General features: G+C 58.8%; 4 protein-coding genes and 2 long non-coding RNA genes across 12 annotated transcripts in view; 3 read left to right on the top strand and 3 right to left on the bottom strand.

The window, feature by feature from the left end:
* Positions 1-3,244, bottom strand: part of UNK (unk zinc finger) — a 46,235-nt gene extending 42,991 nt beyond the window's left edge. For 3 of the 7 annotated variants that reach the window (XM_032706353.1, XM_032706354.1, XM_032706350.1), the window contains exon 1: positions 2,112-2,279. In XM_032706353.1, coding sequence (XP_032562244.1) covers positions 2,112-2,209 — 98 coding nt within the window. In that variant the 5' untranslated portion in view covers positions 2,210-2,279. Of the gene's footprint in view, positions 1-2,111; positions 2,280-2,990 lie in introns of those variants that run through there. The other 4 variants (XM_032706355.1, XM_032706349.1, XM_032706356.1 and 1 more) reach the window with 3 other exon arrangements.
* Positions 2,046-4,066, top strand: LOC116796086. The gene is made up of 2 exons (XR_004360256.1): positions 2,046-2,107; positions 2,833-4,066. It is a non-coding gene; the product is annotated as an uncharacterized LOC116796086 (long non-coding RNA).
* Positions 3,263-5,193, bottom strand: LOC116796087. Its single transcript, XR_004360257.1, has 3 exons — positions 5,021-5,193; positions 4,257-4,636; positions 3,263-3,618 (listed from the first exon to the last, which is right to left on the bottom strand). It is a non-coding gene; the product is annotated as an uncharacterized LOC116796087 (long non-coding RNA).
* Positions 5,194-5,587: 394 nt separating this feature from the next.
* Positions 5,588-7,345, top strand: LOC116796085 (histone H3.3A). The gene is made up of 4 exons (XM_032706357.1): positions 5,588-5,732; positions 6,186-6,327; positions 6,403-6,556; positions 6,644-7,345. The coding sequence occupies exons 2-4, from the start codon at positions 6,200-6,202 to the stop codon at positions 6,770-6,772; spliced, it is 411 nt and encodes a 136-aa protein (XP_032562248.1). The 5' UTR covers positions 5,588-5,732; positions 6,186-6,199; the 3' UTR covers positions 6,773-7,345.
* Positions 7,346-8,121: 776 nt separating this feature from the next.
* LOC116796427 lies at positions 8,122-15,563 on the bottom strand. Its single transcript, XM_032707040.1, has 17 exons — positions 15,462-15,563; positions 14,484-14,634; positions 14,027-14,134; positions 13,870-13,942; positions 13,575-13,731; positions 13,449-13,494; positions 12,531-12,589; positions 12,400-12,435; positions 11,339-11,391; positions 10,977-11,109; positions 10,700-10,896; positions 10,439-10,484; positions 10,268-10,333; positions 9,696-9,755; positions 9,467-9,549; positions 9,205-9,299; positions 8,122-8,415 (listed from the first exon to the last, which is right to left on the bottom strand). The coding sequence occupies exons 2-17, from the start codon at positions 14,518-14,520 to the stop codon at positions 8,381-8,383; spliced, it is 1,284 nt and encodes a 427-aa protein (XP_032562931.1). The 5' UTR covers positions 14,521-14,634; positions 15,462-15,563; the 3' UTR covers positions 8,122-8,380.
* On the top strand, positions 15,159-20,018 carry GALK1 (galactokinase 1). The gene is made up of 8 exons (XM_032707041.1): positions 15,159-15,360; positions 16,119-16,308; positions 16,633-16,752; positions 17,265-17,400; positions 17,817-17,998; positions 18,240-18,390; positions 18,594-18,756; positions 19,808-20,018. The coding sequence occupies exons 1-8, from the start codon at positions 15,196-15,198 to the stop codon at positions 19,877-19,879; spliced, it is 1,179 nt and encodes a 392-aa protein (XP_032562932.1). The 5' UTR covers positions 15,159-15,195; the 3' UTR covers positions 19,880-20,018.
* The last annotated feature ends 49 nt before the right edge of the window (positions 20,019-20,067 follow it).

The following is a 20,067-nucleotide window of genomic DNA, read 5'->3' on the forward strand; positions in this document are numbered from 1 at the left end:
CCCATTTCCCTCCTCTGTCCCAGTCTCCTCCCATTTCTGGAACTCTTTCTTCCTCTATTTTTCCTAATCCTCGATATCCTTGTTTCCATGGTCATGCTCAGCCAGGTTATCACCTTCATCTTCCTCCACCCAGTGTGCTTACACTCTCTAACTCATCTCCCTGTGTTCCCTCTCACTTTTGATCGATTCTTTCTCCATCACTGGCGTCACTCCACCTCTACAGCCAGCTCCTGTTCCCTCTTTTACCTCTACAGCAACATTCCCAGCAGACTCCTCCATGCCCATTTCTCCTATAAAGTTGTCAAACTTGCAGATCCCACCAGAAATAACATAACCTACGAGGCTGTGACTCGCCATCTCCCTAAGATCACAACAGGATCTTCACAATGGAGAAAAAACCCAGGAGCCCTCATTCTGCCATAGACCTGGTATTCCAAACGGTCTGAAGGAAAGGGATGGAAAACAGCCTGTGATCCCAGCATAAAGATTGCACAGATCAGTGTCTACAAATTTCTTGAAGCTCTTTTTATTCCATACATCCCAGTGTGGACGCAGGGAAGAAGTCCATCACCAACTTTATGAAAATGGGAATTAGAAGTTAACAAAACACACGTCTCACTTTGGGTGGGGGCATCGACACGAGCCAGAGATACGGGTATTTGCAGGACAATTTTCAGACAACACCCTAAAATGATAAGGGCAAACAGCTCAACACACATATTTTGTTCACGAGGAACAGTCCCAAACTTTTCTTCTTTTAAGGGCAGGCAACATCTGACCTATTTCCATCCATACACGTCCATCACCAGCCCATGTCACAAAGAAAACGCTCGCTCCCAATCTACCCCGTTATCCTTACTGCACAAGGAGAAGGGAATATCATCACCACAACTTCCAACCCAAACGACTTATCACACACTGGCCATCTCCACACAGCTCTGAGGGGTCGTACACCCTCGGGACAACACAATGAAATGGTATTCTTTGGTTAGGGAAGACACATTCCAGCAATATGCCTTCACTGAGGGAATATCCCCTGGGATAGAGGTGACACACACACAGTGGGATCACGCCCGAGCGGTGCAAGGAGAGGTGGGAGCAGGGCAAACACTCCTCGTGATTTCGGTGTGACACTTCCAGTGGGGATATTCTCCACGTGTGCAATTCCCAAAAACACCTGCCTTGAGAGGAAACCGCTCCAGCCCTCCCTCACCGACCGGGGGCCTCCCATCACCTCACACCTCCATCCACAGGTGCCCAGGAGCCCCGGGGAGCCCTCCAGGGGGTGGAGGATGGAGGTGACAGCCCTGGTGGCAGCTCACCAGGACCGCAACTGCCCAAACCACAGCACCATGTGAGATGGCACAGGAGGGGAAGGACCCCCACCCTGGGAGGGGGTGACACCCGAGGGTCTGGGGGTGACAACTGAAGGTCCCGTCACACCCCAGGGGAGGGACTCCCACTCCACACGGGGGTGTCACCCAAGGCCTGGGGTTGACAGCTGAGGCTCCAGGGGTCCTCTCATACCAGGAAGAGGGACCCCCATCCTCGGACACAGGTGACAGCTGAGGGTCTCACACCCCAGGGGAGGGACACCCACCCTCGGACAGAGGTAACAGCGGAGGGTCCGGGGGTGACAGCAGTGGGTGCGGGGGGTCCCCTCGCACCGGGAGGAGGGATCTGCACCCCCGCACAGGGGTGTCACCCGAGGCTCCGGGGGTCCCATCACTCCCGGGCGGGGGTGACAGCTGAGGGTCCGGCGATCCCCTCACAGCCCAGGGGACGGGCCCCCACCCCCGCACAGGGGTGTCACCCGGGGGTCCCCTCGCCCCCCAGGGGAGGCGCGGCCGCCCCGGTGCATCACGGGGGAGGTGTGTGAGGACGGCGGCGGGGGGGGGCTGTCGCTCATCCCCCGCCCCTCCCTCTCTCCCTCCCCCATCCTTCCCCCCCTCACGTCCCCCTCCCCTCCCCCGGCCCGCGCCGGCCGTGGCCGGTTCCAGCCGGTGCCCCGCGCGCCCCCCCCCCCCGCGCGCCCCCGCGCGCGCCGCACGCTGACGTCAGGCGCGTGTTGGCGCGCGGGCGGCGGCGGGGCAGCTCCCGGCTCTACGTACGTGTAGTGCTGCGGCTTCTCGGGCTGCGCCTGCAGCGCGCTGGCGGCGCTCGCCGGCCCGGCCGCGGCGGGGCCACCCGCCACGGGGCCCTTGGACATTGCCTCCCCCGCCCCTCTCGCCGCCTTCCGCCGCCGCCGCCGCCGAGGAGACCTTTATTATTCACTCTGCGCGGTCCGCACGGAGGGCGCCGCGCGCAGGCGCCGCCGCCGCCATTGCCGCCCCGGCCGGGGCGCGCGGGGCGGGGTGGGACTTGTAGTCCCGCCGCGCGCGCGCCGCCCGCCGGCGCGGGGCGCGTCGGGCCGGTGGCTTCCGGCCGGCGGGACTACAACTCCCAGAGGCGCCCCGCGGCGGCACGGCCCCCGCGCTTCCTGCCGCGCGGGGCGAGGCGGGATTTGTAGTGCGAGGCGGGGCGGGGAGGCGGGGGCGGAGCGCTGGGGCGCCCCCCGGTGGTGGGGCGGGATCGGGGCCGGGGAGGGACACCGGGACCCGAAATCCTGGGACAACACCGACCCCCGGGGGCTGCAGCGAGCCCTGGGGGGGACACCCAGCCCCTGGGACGGGACCGAACCCCGCGGGTAGCTCAGCCCGGCCCCTGCAGGCAGCGGCAGAGGCAGTGCCGGGGGGCCGGGGAGGGGGTGGATCGGAGTTATTTCTGGCCGGCGGCCTCACTTCCTTCCTCCCCCCCCCCCCCCCCCCCCCCCCCCGCTTTCCTCTGCCTCAGGGGCCGAGCGTGGACGCGGGGAGGGTTATTTTAGTGTTGGCATCGTCGCTCCTCCACGGCCCTCCCCACTCACAGGACAACGCCTCGCAGGAAGCGCCTGGGAACAGCACTGCGAGGAGGAGGAGGAGGAGGAGGAGGAAGGCCCAGCAAGAACCTACCTCGGAGCAGGTGACACCAGTGTCACCTGGCTGCTGGGTCGTGGCAGATCACACCTGAGGCCCCCTGGGGGGAAAATCCCCACCCAGAGGAACCGTGTCCAAGGAATCGGCCGAAATTCCCGTGTGGAGCAGCGCTTCCCCCACCAATTAACTTCTCCCCTAGGAGAGGAAATGATACGGGTTTCTTTTAATAGGACTTTGATCTCTTGGGCTCCACACAGGACCGCTTCTGGCACCGGGATCTCCAGCGCTGTGGGAAAGGGCACACGGGATTTATCGGGCAAACACCTCTTTTTGTGCCAGCACACGCAGGGTGGACACGTTAATAATAAACTTTGAGGCCTCTGCGGCTGTTTGGGGAGGGAAATCACCTTTTTTAATTCTTAATTACTCTGATTCAGCATCTGCTGCAGGCAGGCTTGTGCTGGGGTGGTTTAGTAGCTCATTCCCAGGCATTCGCAGGAATTAAGTCACAGGATATCAGTACCTTGTTATTCATCCAGCCACCCTCCACGGGAGGCTGGAGCACTGTGATGACACAGCTCCTGGTCAAGCAGGACTTTTCCAAAGTCAATATGTGTGTATATCTCCACACACACCCGACCCAGAATCACTGTCAGCCACGAACCTGCAGGAAAACCCTTCAATTATCCAGGAATCACACCGAAAACACCATCAGCCTGCACTTTGTCCACAGGGATTTGGGAACCACAGGCTCCCAATCCCTCGTAGCTGATGTTTGCTCTACAATCTGGTGCTGACACTGTTTCCTCTCCCAGTTCTCCCTCGTTCCACGGTCGGGACATGTGCTGGTTTGCTCTCCTCAGCTTTGCTGTTCACACCTGTCCCTCAGCCTGTTCCATCCCAGAGGACACATGGCTTTTCTCCAGGCTTCAGGAGGGCAAAAAATCTAAAATATCTCCAAAATGAGAAGTTTAAGCAGCCATTGCTCTGAAAACATGGAAAAGGAAACATCTCGGGAGTAACAAACATTCCACCCGGCCTCCTGGCATTAGTGACAGTGCAGGGAGCTCTTAAAAGGAACAAGTTAAAAGTATTAAGAGCTGTCACCGTCAGAACCGGTTCCTAAATTTCTTCTTCCCAAGCGTGAAACAACCCAGATGAAAGGGAAATCCTCCACTTTTCATTTTCCAAACCAACGCAGCGAGTGTTTACCCACAGCCTCCCAAGCCATTCTGTGGGTACGCAGCTTTTTGTGTCTTGATAAATAATTAACCTTTTCCCTCTACGAGAGAGGAAATTAACCTGGAAAATGAAGACAGGAGGAGATGGGTGGGAGACGACAGCCTGGGCTCACGTGGTGGTCCTGTCGCACCATATTGGTGTGTTTGCCCGAGCGACCGAGCGGGTGGAGGAGCAGGACACGCTCCCAACACATTCCCAACACGTTTTCCCAGCAATCCCAGCTCTGCCCACCACGCCAGCGCTGACCCCAGAGCCTGAGGATGCAAAACCCGGGTGATTCCAGCTGTGCTCCGATTTGGGAAGCTCACAGACACCTTTGGGAGCGTCTGTTTGTGTTCCGTGTATGTTCTCTACGTGCTACGACTGCAGGGCATTTGGGACCTGTTCTTCCTGATCCTGGAACCCTTCCCGTGGGGGGCAGGGACCTGCCTCCAGAGCCTCTACAAATACAGCAAAATAGTGATATAAACCAAGGTGGAACTTAAGGCAGCAATTTGCCCCAAAAGACAATTATTTTTTTCATTGAATTGCTATTTATCTTAGGGAGATAAATGCTAAGATGGTACCAACAGGGAACATGGATTCTGGTTTCCTACTTGCAAGAAAACTTAGTGATTTGCATTAGGGATGGGGGCGACCCCCAGGGTCAGTGGGATTTAGGGAACTGAAGCTCAGAGAGGCCCAGCCCCAACCCCCAGACGTTCCTTTCCCAGGGCCAGGGGTCAGGCTCTGACTCTGGGGGGGGGGGGTGGGGGGTGTCACAGCCCAGCAATGCTAAACCCAAGTCCCGTGACAACCCTTCCCTGGCTGCTGGAATGACAAACCCAGGCTGGAAACACCGGAGGCGCCGCCAGACCCCCGTCCCCTGCCAGGGGCTTCCCACCGACACCCCCGAGCGCGGGGGTCGAGCGGCCGCAGCACCCGCGGCTCCCGGGGGAGCGCGGGCGGAGGCGGGGAGGACCCTGCGGCTACTCGCAGCCCCCGCCGGGCGGCTCCGCAGTTCCGGCCGCGGGGAGGGCGGCTGGCGGCGGGGTCGGCCGGGCCCGGCCGGGGGTTGCCCGGAGGATCCCGCGGCGCAACCGCCGCTCGCCCCGCTCCAATTGACTTCCCATTGTGGAGCTTCGCAACAAAGGGTAGGATCCAAACCCTGCCCCGTTTCGGCCAATCAGCGCGCAGAGCGACCGCCCGCCGCCGATTGGCTCCTTCCCCCCTCACAACAGCCAATCGGGCGCCTACTTTAACAACCAATCAGCGCCCAGCGGCGCGCCCAATCAGAGCGGGGGAACCGGAGCACGGCCTTTGTGTGAGGTGACGCAGCGGCGCCGGCGGGGGTCCCGGCCAATGGCGCGGCGCGTTGCTCCCGGGCATTGTGACGCCACCACGCCACGCGCGCGCCCCCCATATAAAATCTGCGTCCCCGCGGCGGGGAGGGCGCAGTGAGCGTCGCGGCGGCTGCGGAGCGGGTCGAGCCCACCGGCATCAGCGGCTTCGGCGCGCAGCGCTACCGGACAGCGGCGCTTCTTTCTCCTCCGAGCGGTGAGTGCTGGGCGGCGGGCGCGTCCCCGAGGCAGGCGGTAGTGCTGCGAGGCTTCTGCGGCCTTCGTTCCTCTCGGAGCGGGGCCGGCGGAGCGGGCCTTGCCTACGTGCCCTGAGTCACGGCCGGTTCCCATCCCCCACCCGCTCCCCCCTACCCCCCTCTCCTCTCCCGGGGCGGCCCCGGGAGGAAGGAGGAGGCGGCTGTGACTCAGTCGCGCTTCCCCCCGGGGAGGGGAGCGGCCGGGCCGCGAGGCGGGGGCGGTGGGGTAACCGTGACTCCTCCTCCCTGTCCCCGGGGGAGGCCGCTGGCCGCCTGCCCGCCGCGAGGGAAGGGGGGCAGCTCGCCGGCATCTGGAGCTTGAGGGGATTGGCCGCTGTGTCGCCGGGCCTTGAGGCGGGGGGGGTGGATGGGGACAGCCGGGCCCCGTGTCACGCGTTACGTGTCTACCGTAGGTAAGTGAGGAAAAATGGCCCGTACAAAGCAGACCGCCCGCAAGTCCACCGGGGGGAAGGCGCCGCGCAAGCAGCTGGCCACGAAGGCGGCCCGGAAAAGCGCTCCCTCTACTGGCGGCGTCAAGAAGCCTCACCGCTACAGGTAAGGCCCGCGGCTCGGCCTCAGCTGCCGCAGCCCCGGCCCCGCCTCACCCGCCCCCCCTCCTTCTCCACCCAGGCCGGGGACCGTCGCGCTCCGTGAGATTCGTCGCTACCAGAAATCCACGGAGCTGCTGATCCGCAAGCTGCCCTTCCAGCGGCTGGTCAGGGAAATCGCCCAGGATTTTAAAACGGACTTGAGGTTCCAGAGTGCAGCCATCGGTGCGCTGCAGGTACTGCTGAGGGCCGGCTGGGCCGCGGCGCTGGGGGAGCTGCGCTGAGGGGTTCTAACGACATTTCTTCTTGTGTTCTTGAAACAGGAGGCCAGCGAGGCATACCTGGTGGGGCTGTTCGAAGACACAAACCTGTGTGCCATCCATGCCAAGAGAGTCACCATCATGCCCAAAGATATCCAGTTGGCTCGCAGGATACGGGGAGAGAGGGCTTAAGTGAAGGCTGTTTTTATGGTGTTTTGTAGTTAATTCTGTAAAATACTTTGGTTTTAATTTGTGACTTTTTTTGTAAGAAATTGTTTATAATATGTTGCATTTGTACTTAAGTCATTCCATCTTTCACTCAGGATGAATGCTAAAAGTGACTGTTCACATAAACCTCAGTGATGTTGAGCCTCGGGCTCGGGAGTGACAAGTTGCTAATATGCAGAAGGGATGGGTGTTCTTTCTTGCTTCTCATGCATGTTTCTGTATGTTAATGACTTGTTGGGTAGCTAAACTTGTAAGGTACTAGAATTGATATAAATGTGTACAGGGTCCTTTTGCAATAAAACTGGTTATGACTTGATCCAAGTGTTTAACAATTGGGGCTGTTAGTCTGACCATGCATCACTGTGATCAAATGTGGACTTCCTTCAGAGGGTGAAACTACAAGTCTTAACCACAGTGTAACTTACAGTTTCCTAAAAACGTAAACCTGGCAGCTATAGAATACACTATGTGCATTTATAATAGCTATTTTATATATTGTAGTGTCAACATTTTTAAATTAAATGTTTTACATTCACATGTGAGGAGTCTTTTTGTCATTTGCTTTGAATGGGCTGGAAGAAGCTTCCTCTTGGCTCCTGAGGTCAGCAGTAGATCCCTGTAATCCTGGACTGCTGCTGTGGCAAGTTAACCTCGTCTGTCAACAGAATGGAGAATTTTTGGCCGGTTTTGGAGGATTTTGGAGATTTTTCTGTAGCTGGAGTCATTGAGTTGGGCCGGTGAGAGCGGCTGTGGGGTCCAGGAGGACTGGCCTAGGCTGGCAGCAGCTTTCTTTGGGAGTCTCTTCTAAAGCTTATCAGAACGCAACTCTAGCATTAAAAGGTTTTTTTCTCCTCCTTTCTTTCTGGTGGATGCAGGGAAGTTTATTTTGGAGTTGAAGCAAAACCACCTGCTTGTTCCCAAGCACTGTTGGTGCTGAGGGTGGGGGGTGTGAGAGTTCCTGTGGGATTGGGCTGCGTGACAGTCCCGGATAATCACAGTGGGATGGTGTGTGAGGGGAACAGCTAATTATACACCCTGGCAGCAGATGGGCTGCTGAGCAAAGGGGTGGGTGCTCAGAGAGTCTCGTTTCCAGATTTTTGGATGAGAGTGGGATTATACTCAAACCTTCACTTGGGGCTCAGCTCAGGCAGGTTCCTCAGCAGCCAGACTTGGTTGGGCTGTGGTGGAGGAAAGTGCTCAGACTGCACCCAAACAGCAGGTAATTAATACTTAAATTGAATGGTGAGGCCCTCACAGAACAGGCTGCACTAGTAGTGCTGGAGTTGTCATGGAACAGCAGCACAGGGAAGCAGTTGAGCCAGCTTGGCTTGATTTATTCCAATGAAATTAAAGTGCTATGGCAGCAGTGGCACTTCAGAGGGAAGAGCAGCAGCAGTTCCTACCGGTGTCTGCCGTAAGTCAGCGGTGGCCATCCGTGATTGTCCCACCAGGATGGCGTGACACTGGTGTGAAAACCATCCCAAATCCTGCTCTGGGAGCCAGGGCCTGCATCCCTCATGTGCTGCTGGGGGAGGCTGGGACACCAGTGCCTCGTCATGAGCTTCTCCCTCCTCAGACAAACCACTCCGTGTGCTTAAATCCTGCAGCTGAAGGAACAGACACTCCTTACCCCGCACTCCTACACAACTTCCTCCTCACCTCCCTGTCCTACACCACTCCGAGCAAACCCAGGCCCTCGTTAACAGCATTAACCTACTAAAAACCAGTTCTAAAATGATCCAAGGCAAGGTTTTAAACAAGTATTTTCCTAATTGCTAGACCTGTAGGGAAAAAGATTCCTTTGCATCTAAATTGTAAACTTAACTGCTTTGAATCAAGCACCAGCTCGAACTTTAGATGAGGCTTGGTGATCTCAGGTCTATCACCTGGCAGGTCTTTGGGGGCACAGTCTGGTGAGGGGACAACTGGCAGGGATGTCCCCATGGACAATTTCCCCATGAGAAATCTGAGGATCCTCAGTAACCCATGGAATTCAGGAAGCACCACGCAGCTTCCATTTAGGCCAAATGAAAAAAAATTCCAAGCGACGGGATTTATGAATGCTTGGTTTGCTGCTGAACTGCAGTAGCAGGCTGGGCTCCTGCAGGAAAAGTATGTTTAAAATAACATCCCTCGAAAACAATATTGCATCCAAGTTCTTGGTGGAAACAATGAACCATCTGGGTATGCCTAGAAGCTGTTTCTTAAAATAAAATCATTGTCTAGCGGTCCTTTAAAAAAAAAAATAAAAAAAGACTATCAAAGTATCTCTTCATCTCAGTAACCTCAACAAAAAGAATTAAGACAGATCCTGCACGTGGTGGACTGAAACCAGCAATTCCTGGTATTCCACGGTCTTACTGTGACAATATCTGAAGGCACAAACCTTCCCTTACCGATTCTCCCAACGATTTCCTCGCATTCTTGCTCAGAACTCGTTGCAAACACCAGGCAGTCGAACGTGCTCCTGTCAGGGCTCTCCGGGGAAGAGCTATAAATGGAAACACGTCCATCAGCCGGCAGAGCGCGCGGCCCCGAGCCCGGCCCTGCCCCGCAACCGCATCGGGGACCCCGCGGCTGCTCCACACCCCGCTCGTTTGGTTTCCAGGACCCCCATCCCTCCATACCCCCCTCCCAGGGCCCACAGGCAGCACTCACGCCACACAGAAGGCGAATATCCTGCTGCTCCACGTGCAGCGTCCCACGCAGGAGATGGTGGGGTAGGGATGGCGGCACAGGAGCTGCGCAGGGCACAGCAGGGGGACGGGGCTGGGGGCTGAGGGCAGTCCCTGCCAGCCCCATTCCCGGTTTAAACTGGCCCCAGGACCCCACACTGCCACATCAGCATCCTTGGGACTCACACAGACCTTGGGTGTCGCCTGCTTACCTTGGAAGATGCTTTCTCCTGCACCAGGACTTCTGCCTCCTTCACATCAAATAAAACCTCCTGAAGCGGGGGGGGGGGTGAGGGGGAAGAAGCCCCGATGGGCACAGCCCTGAGCTCTGTTTTTGATAAGACACTCACCCACAGAGATTATCCAAACACAGAGGTGATGAAGCACAGTCAAGCTCAGCTGTTTCAAGATGTTTTCCCTGTGCCGCCTTTTTTTACCACCCAGTGCTCTCCTACTTCCATATTTTCACAGATAACCCACCAAAGGCTCCAACAAAGTGACCTGAGCCCTAAAGCACCCCTGGAACCAGGCTTAGCCTCCCCCCAGTTTTCCAAGTGCTTTCCTGCAGGTGCTTGTATGTTTTTTCCTTAATGCCCTTTCCTATCCTGGCTGCAGAGATGCTTCTGACCTGCAAAAAACCCACAAGGATGGCAGGATAGCAAATATTCAGCCAGGCCAAGCAAACCTGGAGCTGGCAGGAAAAAAAATATGCATGGCAGAGACCCTATTTCCCTACATTCTCTCACAGAGCCCTTCCCAGGATGTGCCCAGCCCCATCACTCACCTGCACTGCCAAATGCCCCTCCAGCACTGCAGGGATGGCCTGCTCCAGCACTTCTTTGCCACCATACTGGAAGGGAATGAGAAGGAGGGAATAACCCATGGGCTCATGAAAAAAAAAAAAACAGAACAGATGATTCACCCCATGGCATCTTTATGTGCCCCACAGCCTCACCATCCCAATGCTGGTCTGGCCCAGGTACTGCAGGTTGTAGAGCAGCCTGGGGAGAAAAGGGCTCAGGTGAGGAACACCACACATCCCTCCTGCTGTTCTTTGCAGGGGAAGATGCTCCCATCCCCCCACCACCCCAAGGCCACGGGGGCAGCTTTGGCCCCACAGCCTTGAGTGGAGATCAGGGATTAGTGTGGGCACAGGGGTACCCCGCTGGCAGGACCCCCAGCCCAGCCTGGGGGCTCCCCATGGCACCAGACCCACCTGCCCCCCCGCAGCTGCCGTGGCTCCCCCTCGCCCCTGTGCCGGGGGCTGTGCTGGAGCTGGAAGTGGGGCTCCTTCTCCTTCAGGACCTTCAGGTAGGGCAGCAGTGGCTCATAGACCTGCCCATCGTGCCACCGCCACCGGAGCAGGCGGAAGATGAGCGGCTGTCCCTTCAGCTTCTGCAGGATGTCCCCAGCCTGCAGGGAGAGAGGGGAAGCAAAGGGTAGGATGGGGGGCAGAGGAGGGGGAGCCACCCTGGCCCTCCCTGCCCACCCACCTGCCCACTGTGGGCGTATCTCAGCGAGCAGCCGTTGATCTCGTCCAGGATGTCTCCGGCCAGCACCACCTCGTCCACCTCCGCCTGGCTCTCAGGGAGCACCTTGGTGACAAAGACTCGGCCCTCCACATACCTGGGGGTGAGGCCGAACCCCGGCTCAGCCCCAGGGACCCTGCCTGGCTCCCGCAGCCCTTTTGTACCATCCATGACATTTCACCCATGCAAAGAAGCAGGTAAAAGCCACCTCATGGACAGCAGGTACCGGTGAGACCCTCACAGGTTGTTTATCTCCCCTTTGGGGGGGGGGGGTTGAGTGCTGTGGTGACCAGATTCCTCTGGAGAGTAGGATCAAAGGCTCCTACCTGAGCACCATCCCCAGCGCTCGGCATGGGACTGTCTCGTAAGTGCTGCACACCTGGAAGAGAGGGGCCAGTGACAGTGGCTTTGGCACTGGCAATGGGACATCCAAGGAGCATGACCAGGACAAGGGGGAGAATTGGGATCCCGTGCCCTGGATCATTTCTGGCACCGATGCCAAACCAGGGTTTTGGGAGCCCGGGAAAAGGCTGGCCCACAGTGCCCCAGGCTGAGCTGGGACCATCAGCGGCTGCTTGTCCCTGCCCTCTCTCAGCACTTGGCTGTGCCCAGACCCTGAAGGGGCAAAGCTGCTCCACGGATGGGAGGGCAAAGCAGCAGGTGAACCCTTAGCCAAGAGCCCTCCTCCCTCACCCCACATGTCCCCACGCAGCCAGGGGAGTGTGGCCACCCCTCCCCAAAGCCGCTGCTGTTTGCAGCAGCACTTACTGTCACATCGCATTAGCCAGGGACCCGAAACAGGGCCAGCTCAGCCGGGGGCACTTGCTGTCAGAAACATCCAAAACCCAGCAGGATCCCTGGCTCTGCGGCAGCACCACGGCTCAAAGCACACCGTGAGCACCCCTAAAGCTGCCTTGAGCTTTCTGGGGATTCTTTTGGGTTAAAAGGGCAGTGGAGGGATGCTCTTCATCTTTAAAAGACATAAAGGCATCCCCGCTGTTCTCAGTAACACACTGATGTTTCACTGAGCAAACCAACTGACACGTAATCTGTGTCAGCCCAGGGAAATGGGGATTTTTTTGGGCAAGAAATCAGGGAAGGGAGCACGGGAAAACTTCACTTATGGCAGCAATTTAGGCCTGGGTACTACTCTTGCTTGGTTTTACTCCCAGGAATGCTGGGATGTGCTCCTGGTGACAGCCCAGGCACCTGGCAGGATCCCACCTCGGTGGCAGAGGCGGCTCTGCTCGTGCTGGTGAACCTGAGCCAATTCACCCCAGGTGCGTGGCAGTCCCTCCCCACCAAATCATTCCTTATCTCCCTCATTTGATGTCTCAGCGAGGGCCAGGTGGCAGGAGGATGGCTCCGGGGAGCGATGAGTCCTTACCGGCAGCAGCCAGCTCTCGTCCAAGAAGCTGCAATTCTGTAAACAAAGGAGTGCCAGTGCCATCGGTCCTGGCCAGGAGGGGGCCGGGGCCCTGCATTGGGAGCCGCCACCCCCCTGATTCATCACCACACCTGCAGGTCCAGGGAGAAATCCATCTCTGTCAGCACCAGCAGCAGCGAGAGGAAAGGCTCTGCAGAGGGATGGGGACGGAGAAGCAGTGTCACTGCAGGGTTTCTGGCAGCTACAGCCTCACAGGGACGTAGCAGAGGACAGAATAAAGCCGTTTTCTGTGTAACTAATGAGCCCTGGGAGCGAGGCCTTGAGAGCATTCCAGCACCACAGCACCCAGGCTGCTGCTGGAGGCTCATCCCAGGCTCCCACTGCCAGCACAGGTGTGGCTTGGCACCTGCTTTGCCCTAATTCAGACCAAGGCTTGCAACAAACGCTGCTGACGAGTGACTCGCTCTCCATTTCTCACCCTACAAGCAAAGCAAAGCTGCCCAGGCTCTCCTGCACAAGCCTTGCAATCACTCTGCTGGGTCTACAATCTGCTCACGCACCAGCAGCGCAGGTGATTTATAAACCATCGATGTACAGGTTTAACACAGGGTTATTTATCATAATCAAAAGATTAAAGGCTTCCACCCTGGCCTGGCCCCCTCAAGGAGCACGGCTGCAGATGGATGGAGTGCTGCAGCCTGTCAAGGCAATACAGCCATCTAAAAATCCTGTGCGACCCCTCAGCCCAGGTCCAGCTGTAATGGGCTCCCCCCGAGCCAGACCACTAGGTCTGCTTAAACATATGAAGGAATAACACTGGAAGACCCTTCAGGAGCTGTTTCCCTATCCCATGACACCAAAGCCAACCCGAGACAGATTCAAACCCTGTTTAAATATTTACACCTCTTTTTCCATCGCCGCAGCAGCATATTTAGATTCCAGCACTAAATCTGGACTAGAAAAATCACAGTGGACTATTCCCCCTCCCCTGCAGCAGTGCACTGCCATAACACAGGTTACATCCCACCTCGGATGCGCCACCATCTTACCCCGGAGACCTTCACTGCCGAGGATGGAGCTCTCTGGATCATAAAACTGAAACACAGTGAAACGCCACCGTTACTCTGCCATTTCACTGCCCATGTGGGCCCGTTTCACTGCACCACGTGCTGCACCTCCAGGAGTCCGGGGGTCTGTGCCAGCTCCCTCACGGCCACCGCCAGCACCTTCCCTTGCAGGGCCAAGCGCAGGAAGTACCGCCCACGGCCCTGGGCCGTCCGTGTCCGCTCACAGCCCCCGGCTCTCTGGATGCTCACGGAGAGAGGGGTCGGCCTGTTCGGGGAGAGGGGAAGCACCTTTGGCAGCGCCTGGGAGCATCCTCCCTGCACCGGAGCTCTTTGGGATGAGTATGTCACAACAGACACCCCCACAGCTCACGTTTCCATCCCAGCCCTGCCCGGGGACGCTCACCTGCCGCTGGTCCCCGTGGGAAGCTGCTCCAGCCAGTGCCAGTAATCTCGTCTCCGGAAGCCCCAAGCCGGTTCTGTGGGAGAAAGGGCACGCGAGGCCCCTCGCCGCGGGCCCCGGGGAGCTGCCACCCCCCTCCCGGGCACGAAGGGTCACTCACGTCGGAGCCCTTTGCGCAGGATGCTCTCCAGCCGCTGGCAGAGGGACACGAGGTGCGGCGAGGTGTCCGTGCAGGGCCCCCCGACCTCCCGCAGCTGCAGCACCGCACCTTCAGTGAGGGAAAAGGCAGCACCCGTGGGTGCCCCAGCCGGGGGAAGGGCAGGGGGGTACCACGGGAGCAGCTCTGCATAGCCCCGGGGGGGGGGGGACTGGTGGTAGGGGGGTGCCCAACACCCCGGCAGGGCTCGACCCTCCCCGGCTGCGGCTGCCACACCGGGCAGGAACTCGGGTAAACTTCCTCAAAGTCCCTGGTCCAGGGAGCCCCAGCCCGGCCCGGGGAGCTCCAGCCCGGCCCCGCCGTCTGTCCGGTCAGACCGGTACCGGTGCGCGGCCAAGGGCCGGTCCCTGAACAGCGCTGCTGGAAGAGGCAGGAACAGCCCCAGGGGGCCCACGCTCACCTTTAAGGGCGCTCAGCAGCGGCTCCTTCCCGGCCATGGACTCGTCTCCCCGGGCCGAGCGGTCCCGCGGCGGCGGCTGGACGGGAACCGGTAACGGGCCACGCCCCGGGAGCGGCCCGGGGGGGGGAACCTCACACACAGGTGTGTGTACCTGAGCATATAGCAAAAGCACAGATGTTGACGTATGCAGGGATAACACAGACAGTGACACAGATATCTATCGATACATATATGTTACATACGTTGTATCGGCAGAAGCCGCATATGTAAGAGAGGCACCCGTGCAAACAGACGCATATTTATCTGTACATATATTAGGACAGGTTCTGCGATACGTATTTGGATATATATGCGTTAAAAAGCCCCGGCGCTGGCCCCGCCGTAGGTACACACGGGGTGTGTAGGGGCCAGCTCTCCCCTTGCCCATAGGGCTGCCCACGCACGACCAGCCTTTCCCAGAACCCTGGGAAGGGTGCGGTGCGCTCAGGGGCGGTGCGGGACCCGGAGGCGGTGCAAGGCTCAGGGGAGGGAGGAGGGGCGCGGATCCCGGAGCGGTGCGGATCCCGGAGCGGTGCGGGATCCGGGAGCGGTGCGGGATCCGGGGGCGGTGCGGGATCCGGGGGCAGTGTGGATCCCGGAGGCGGTGCGGAACCCGGGGGCGGTGCGGAACCCGGGGGAGGTGCGGGACGGTCGTGGGCGGTGCGGTGCGGCCATGGCAGAGCCGGTGGGTCCCGGTCCGTCCCCGCTGCTGGCGGCTGCCCGCCGGGCGCACGAAGCGATTTTCGGGGGGCCGGCGGTGCTGGCGGCGTGGGCCCCCGGCCGGGTCAACCTCATCGGCGAGCACACCGACTATAACGGCGGCTTCGTGCTGCCCATGGTAAGAGCCTGGGATCCCCGGCCCCGGCATCCCGCCATGTCACCCTTCCGGGTCCCCTCTGAAAGCCCCCGGGGGGTACCTCGCCCCAGGATGTCCCCTACCTCGGGGATGTGTCCCTCAGTCGAGGACCCTGCGGGATCCCCCCGCCGAGTCCGGAGCTCGCAGCAGGATCCGGAGCACCAGGGGCTCCGCAGAGCAGCTCCTCACTCACTACTGGGGGAATGTGATTTCCCCCTTCCCAACCACCTCTTTTCTGCAACCCCGTCAAACAATTTCCTGTTCACGGAGAGCGATGTTTTGGTGGTGGAGGTGGTTCGGAGCAGCAGGAGCTTCCTGCTCTTTCCGAGCTCCTTCGAGCTCCCTTTGGCTCAGTCCTAAATCAAACATGCAGCTAATTATTGTGAGGCCGAAGAGCGTGGGAGCAGGTCAGCTGAATTCCCTGGCAGGCAAGAAAACTTCCTGAAGCCTCTCCCATGCTTGTAGTGGTTACCACTCCCCCGGAGCCCGACAGCCAGCACCCTGGCACTGAGCTGGGGGGGTCTGTCACAACATTCAGCAGGAAGACCGTTCCTGTGTGGCAACAAATAGCCAGAAAGTTTAATTCTGTTGCGAGCCAGACCATACGCTGGGGGCTCTGTGGAGTCAGAGTTAAGGGGAACATGTGTTGGGTGCTCCAGCTGTGAGTCGAAGCAGCCACCACTGTCCCCTGCCACCCATGGGGATGTCAAGGTGTCTGAGCCCACCTTCCCCACCCCCAGGCTCTGCAGCTGGGGACGGTGCTGGTGGGATCCCCCACGCAGGACGGGACCATCTCCATCCTCACCACCTCGGCGGAGGCGGACGAGCCCCACAGGGTGCAGTTCCCAGCTCCCCACCGCGGCAGCTCCCTGAGCCCGGGGCGGCCTCGCTGGGCCAACTACGTCAAGGGCGTCATCCAGCACTACCGGGGTAAGACCCAGGCTGAGGGGTGGGGCAGAGACCCCCTTGCAGGGGCTGGTGTTCAGCACCTGGTTTTGGGTGCGCTCCAGGGGCTCTTCCAGCACTGTTGCAAACCTACAGCTCTGCCGGGACCAGGCTCCAGCAGAGATGCTCTCAGCTCCAAAGCCCCCTGTGTTTGGGAGCAGGTGCCCGGGTCACACTCTGCCATGGGTCACCCAGTGGTTTAAAGTGGGATATTGGGCAGAGGCTCCTTGCTCTTGTTCCCGGTGAGCTGTGGGGCACCCCCAGCCCTGCAGGGGCTCACAGCCCCCCTCCTCCCTTCTCTTCCCACAGGTGGTGCTGTGCCAGGGTTCAGTGCCGTGGTCGCCAGTGACATCCCCCTGGGTGGGGGCCTCTCCAGCTCGGCTGCTCTGGAGGTGGCTACTTACACCTTCCTCCAGCAGCTCTGCCCTGGTAAGGCAGTAGCCAGTCCTGACCCCTAGTGTCTCTGTTTCCAGGTGGGAGCTGGGATGAGGGGGGTGCCCTTAGCAAGATCCCACAGCCCTTGGGGAAACGCCGCTGTGGAGTGGGTCACAACTCCCCACTGCAGCCAGAGTTGGCACTGCTGTGACTGTGTGCTTCCTCTGGCTCATCCAGCCTGAGCTCCCCAGACCTCTAAAATCCATGGACCACCCCTGGGACAGGCCAGGGGCATGAGAGGATGTTCCCCTTGGAGCATCTCCCTACCCTGATGTCCCCAAAAATTGAGAGATCTGAGATACCAGTGTTAAATTATCACATCCAGCTGGATCTGGGGACCCACACTGGCATGGATGGCACGCAGTGGTGCAGGAGCAAGCACCTGCAGCTGCAAAACCCCATTCTATGGGAAAACAGCCCTTTACCTCCGTGTTGGCCCCCCCTGCTCCAAGGCAAGGGGCCAGGGTCCTGGAGCTGCTAACCTGTGTGTCTCCACTCTGGCCCAGATGATGGTGATTTGGTAGCCAAGGCATTGGCATGCCAGAAAGCAGAGCACACGTTTGCTGAGATGCCCTGTGGGATCATGGACCAGTTCATATCTGTGATGGGCAAGGAAGGCCACGCTCTGCTCATTGACTGCAGGTGAGGGTTGAGTGCTGAGCTCACGGTGCTGTGCCCACCTCCTTGGGCAGCTGAGTGGGGATGAACTGGTTCTGTGGCCATGACATAAGTGCAGGAGTGCAGGGAAGGGTTAACCCCCGAACCCAGCCCAAAATCTCATCGTGGGGATGGGTCTTCCTGCCTTTTAATTCCTCCTTGGCTTGATTCCTCCTCCTGCAGCCTTTCTCCTACTTGCCTGTCCCTTTGTCACTTTCGTTAGGGACTGTTATGAAATTGATAATTGGGAAGGGAGAGAAATACTCGGGCGAAATCCTAAACCACCTGGACTTTGCCTGTGTGGTTCAGGAGCTGCCTGCCACGTGGCCTCACACAGGTGTCCGAGGGCTGGAGCGGGCAGGGGGATGGGCACATGGCCCCACGCTGAACTCTTGCTGCAGGTCCCTGGAGACTGTCCCTGTCCCACTGAGCGATGCCAGGCTGGCTGTGCTCATCACCAACTCCAACGTGCGGCACACGCTGACGGGCAGCGAGTACCCCACGCGCCGGCGGCACTGCGAGGAGGCAGCAGCAGCACTCGGCAAGGCCAGCCTGAGGGATGCCACCATGGCTGAGCTGGAAGGTGGGGACAGTCCTTCCCTTGGCTCTGGCAGCCTCTTGGGGCATCAGGAGCTCGATGCCCTGTGGCACCAGCTGAGACCGTGGGGTAGCACCAGGGACAGGTGGCTGGGTGCACGCACCAGGATGGGAGTGTGCCAACACCTAGAGGAGCTCTGGCACAGGATGGCTGCAGGATGTAGCCGTGCTTGCTTGCAGCAGCATCCCTGGGTGGCTCTGCTGCAGGGACACACGTGTCTCCACAGCGGCCAGGAGCCGGCTGGGCGAGGAGGTGTATCGGCGCGCCAGGCACGTCATCGGTGAGATAGCACGGACAGCCCAGGCAGCACAGGCACTGCAGGACAGGGACTACAGGACGTTTGGGAGGCTGATGGTGGAGAGTCACAACTCCCTCAGGTGAGGATGCACCAAGGATGCTCACAGCCTTCCTCACATATACATGCACTTACAGGCAGAGCTGCACTGGTGTCTGCAGCATCTGACATCGCTGCAGTTTGCTACGGCAGTGGCTGCACCAGGACACAGGTGTCAGCTGTTCATGGTGCAGTGGTTATGGGCAGGGTGCAGGACAGGGCTCACCACGGGTCTCCTCTCTCCAGGGATGATTATGAAGTGAGCTGCCCCGAGCTGGATGAGCTGGTAGCAGCAGCTCTGGAAGTCGATGGGGTTTATGGCAGCAGGATGACTGGGGGAGGCTTTGGAGGCTGCACTGTGACACTGCTGGAAGCTGGGGCTGCAGAGAGAGCCCAGCAACACATCCAGGTATGCAGCAGAAAAGTGCCAGGAGATTGACTTAAGGGTCCCAAGGGAACACTCAGGGGCACAGCTTGGAAAGACCTGGTGGCTGAGATGGTGCTCCTGAGGCACTTGGGCCTTTCATGGCCCTGGATGGGCTTCACCAACCCTGTCTGTTGGTGCCACTAAGCTCTTGCAGGCAGTTCAGCACCGTGCTGATCACAGAACCCTGCCCAAGGGTGTCACTGCATTGAGGAAGTGAGAGAAAAGGTGCTGGGTGAGCTTCAGGAAGGCCAAATTTATCTAGGGAAAAGTGATCTGAGCTAAGCTTGAGCAATGCTGAGCTTAACACAGGCAGTTACAGCCCAAGAACAATCTCAGTGCCATCACCAGTGTTCTCTAAATCAGCACCTCAGAGTGTACTGGTAGCTGAAAACACCAGCAAAATGTGGGGACTATGAAGGAGGCAGAGCTTCATTTTGCTGCTCTGTGAGATCATGATGCACCCTGTAAATAACTGGGGGGATAAAGAAGGGGCTGAGGAAGATCTGCAATGAGGAGAGACCAAAAGGTCTGTGCCTCTGCCAAAGCTGGGAGTGAGGGAACGTGACCAGGAATTACAAACCAGTGAAGGGGGTAGATGGAGTGAGTGTGGAACTGACCCTCAAATCCTCCAAAATAAGAACCAGGCAGCACTGGATGAGTTAGGAGCAGATCAGAGCTGAGGAAGCACTGCCCAGGGCTGGGGTGGGGGAGCTTGCAGAGGCCATGGAGCATCATCAGGGTCAAAAAGAGGTTGGAAAAAATCATGGACAATGGTCCATAAGGTGCTGCTGAAGGGTCAGCTGAGGAGTGTGTTGGTATCCTCCCTGCCCCAGGCTGTGGATGGACCATGGGACCCCAGGCAGTGGCTGGGACAAGATGCTGTCCCCAAAGAGCGTCTGACATGGCTGCGTTGGAGTGGTGGTGACGGGGTCAGATGGGTGCTGGGCTGACCAGCAGGGCATTTCTCCCTGTCTCTGGAATCCCCCAGCCCACTCCCAGAGCACCAGCACTGACTGCTCCTCTTGTCTCCTAGGAGAAATACAGCGGCACAGCTACCTTCTACCTCACCAAGCCCTCTGGAGGGGCAAAGGAGCTGCCCCTGTAGAGGAGCAACCACCTCCTGAGATCCCTGGTCTGGAATTGCCTGTCTCTCAGAGGCAGCTGCTTTCCCTGCTTCCCAAGGGGGTCGGTTTGTCCATCTGCATCATTTGCTCAATAAAGGCATTTGCACAGTTCTGCACCCACTTGATCCAAAGTCATTGGGGACCATTCCTCAGAGGAGACTGGTTTAAC

This window comes from Chiroxiphia lanceolata, chromosome 19 (genome assembly GCF_009829145.1).
Source record: "Chiroxiphia lanceolata isolate bChiLan1 chromosome 19, bChiLan1.pri, whole genome shotgun sequence".
NCBI classification, from domain to species: domain Eukaryota; kingdom Metazoa; phylum Chordata; class Aves; order Passeriformes; family Pipridae; genus Chiroxiphia; species Chiroxiphia lanceolata.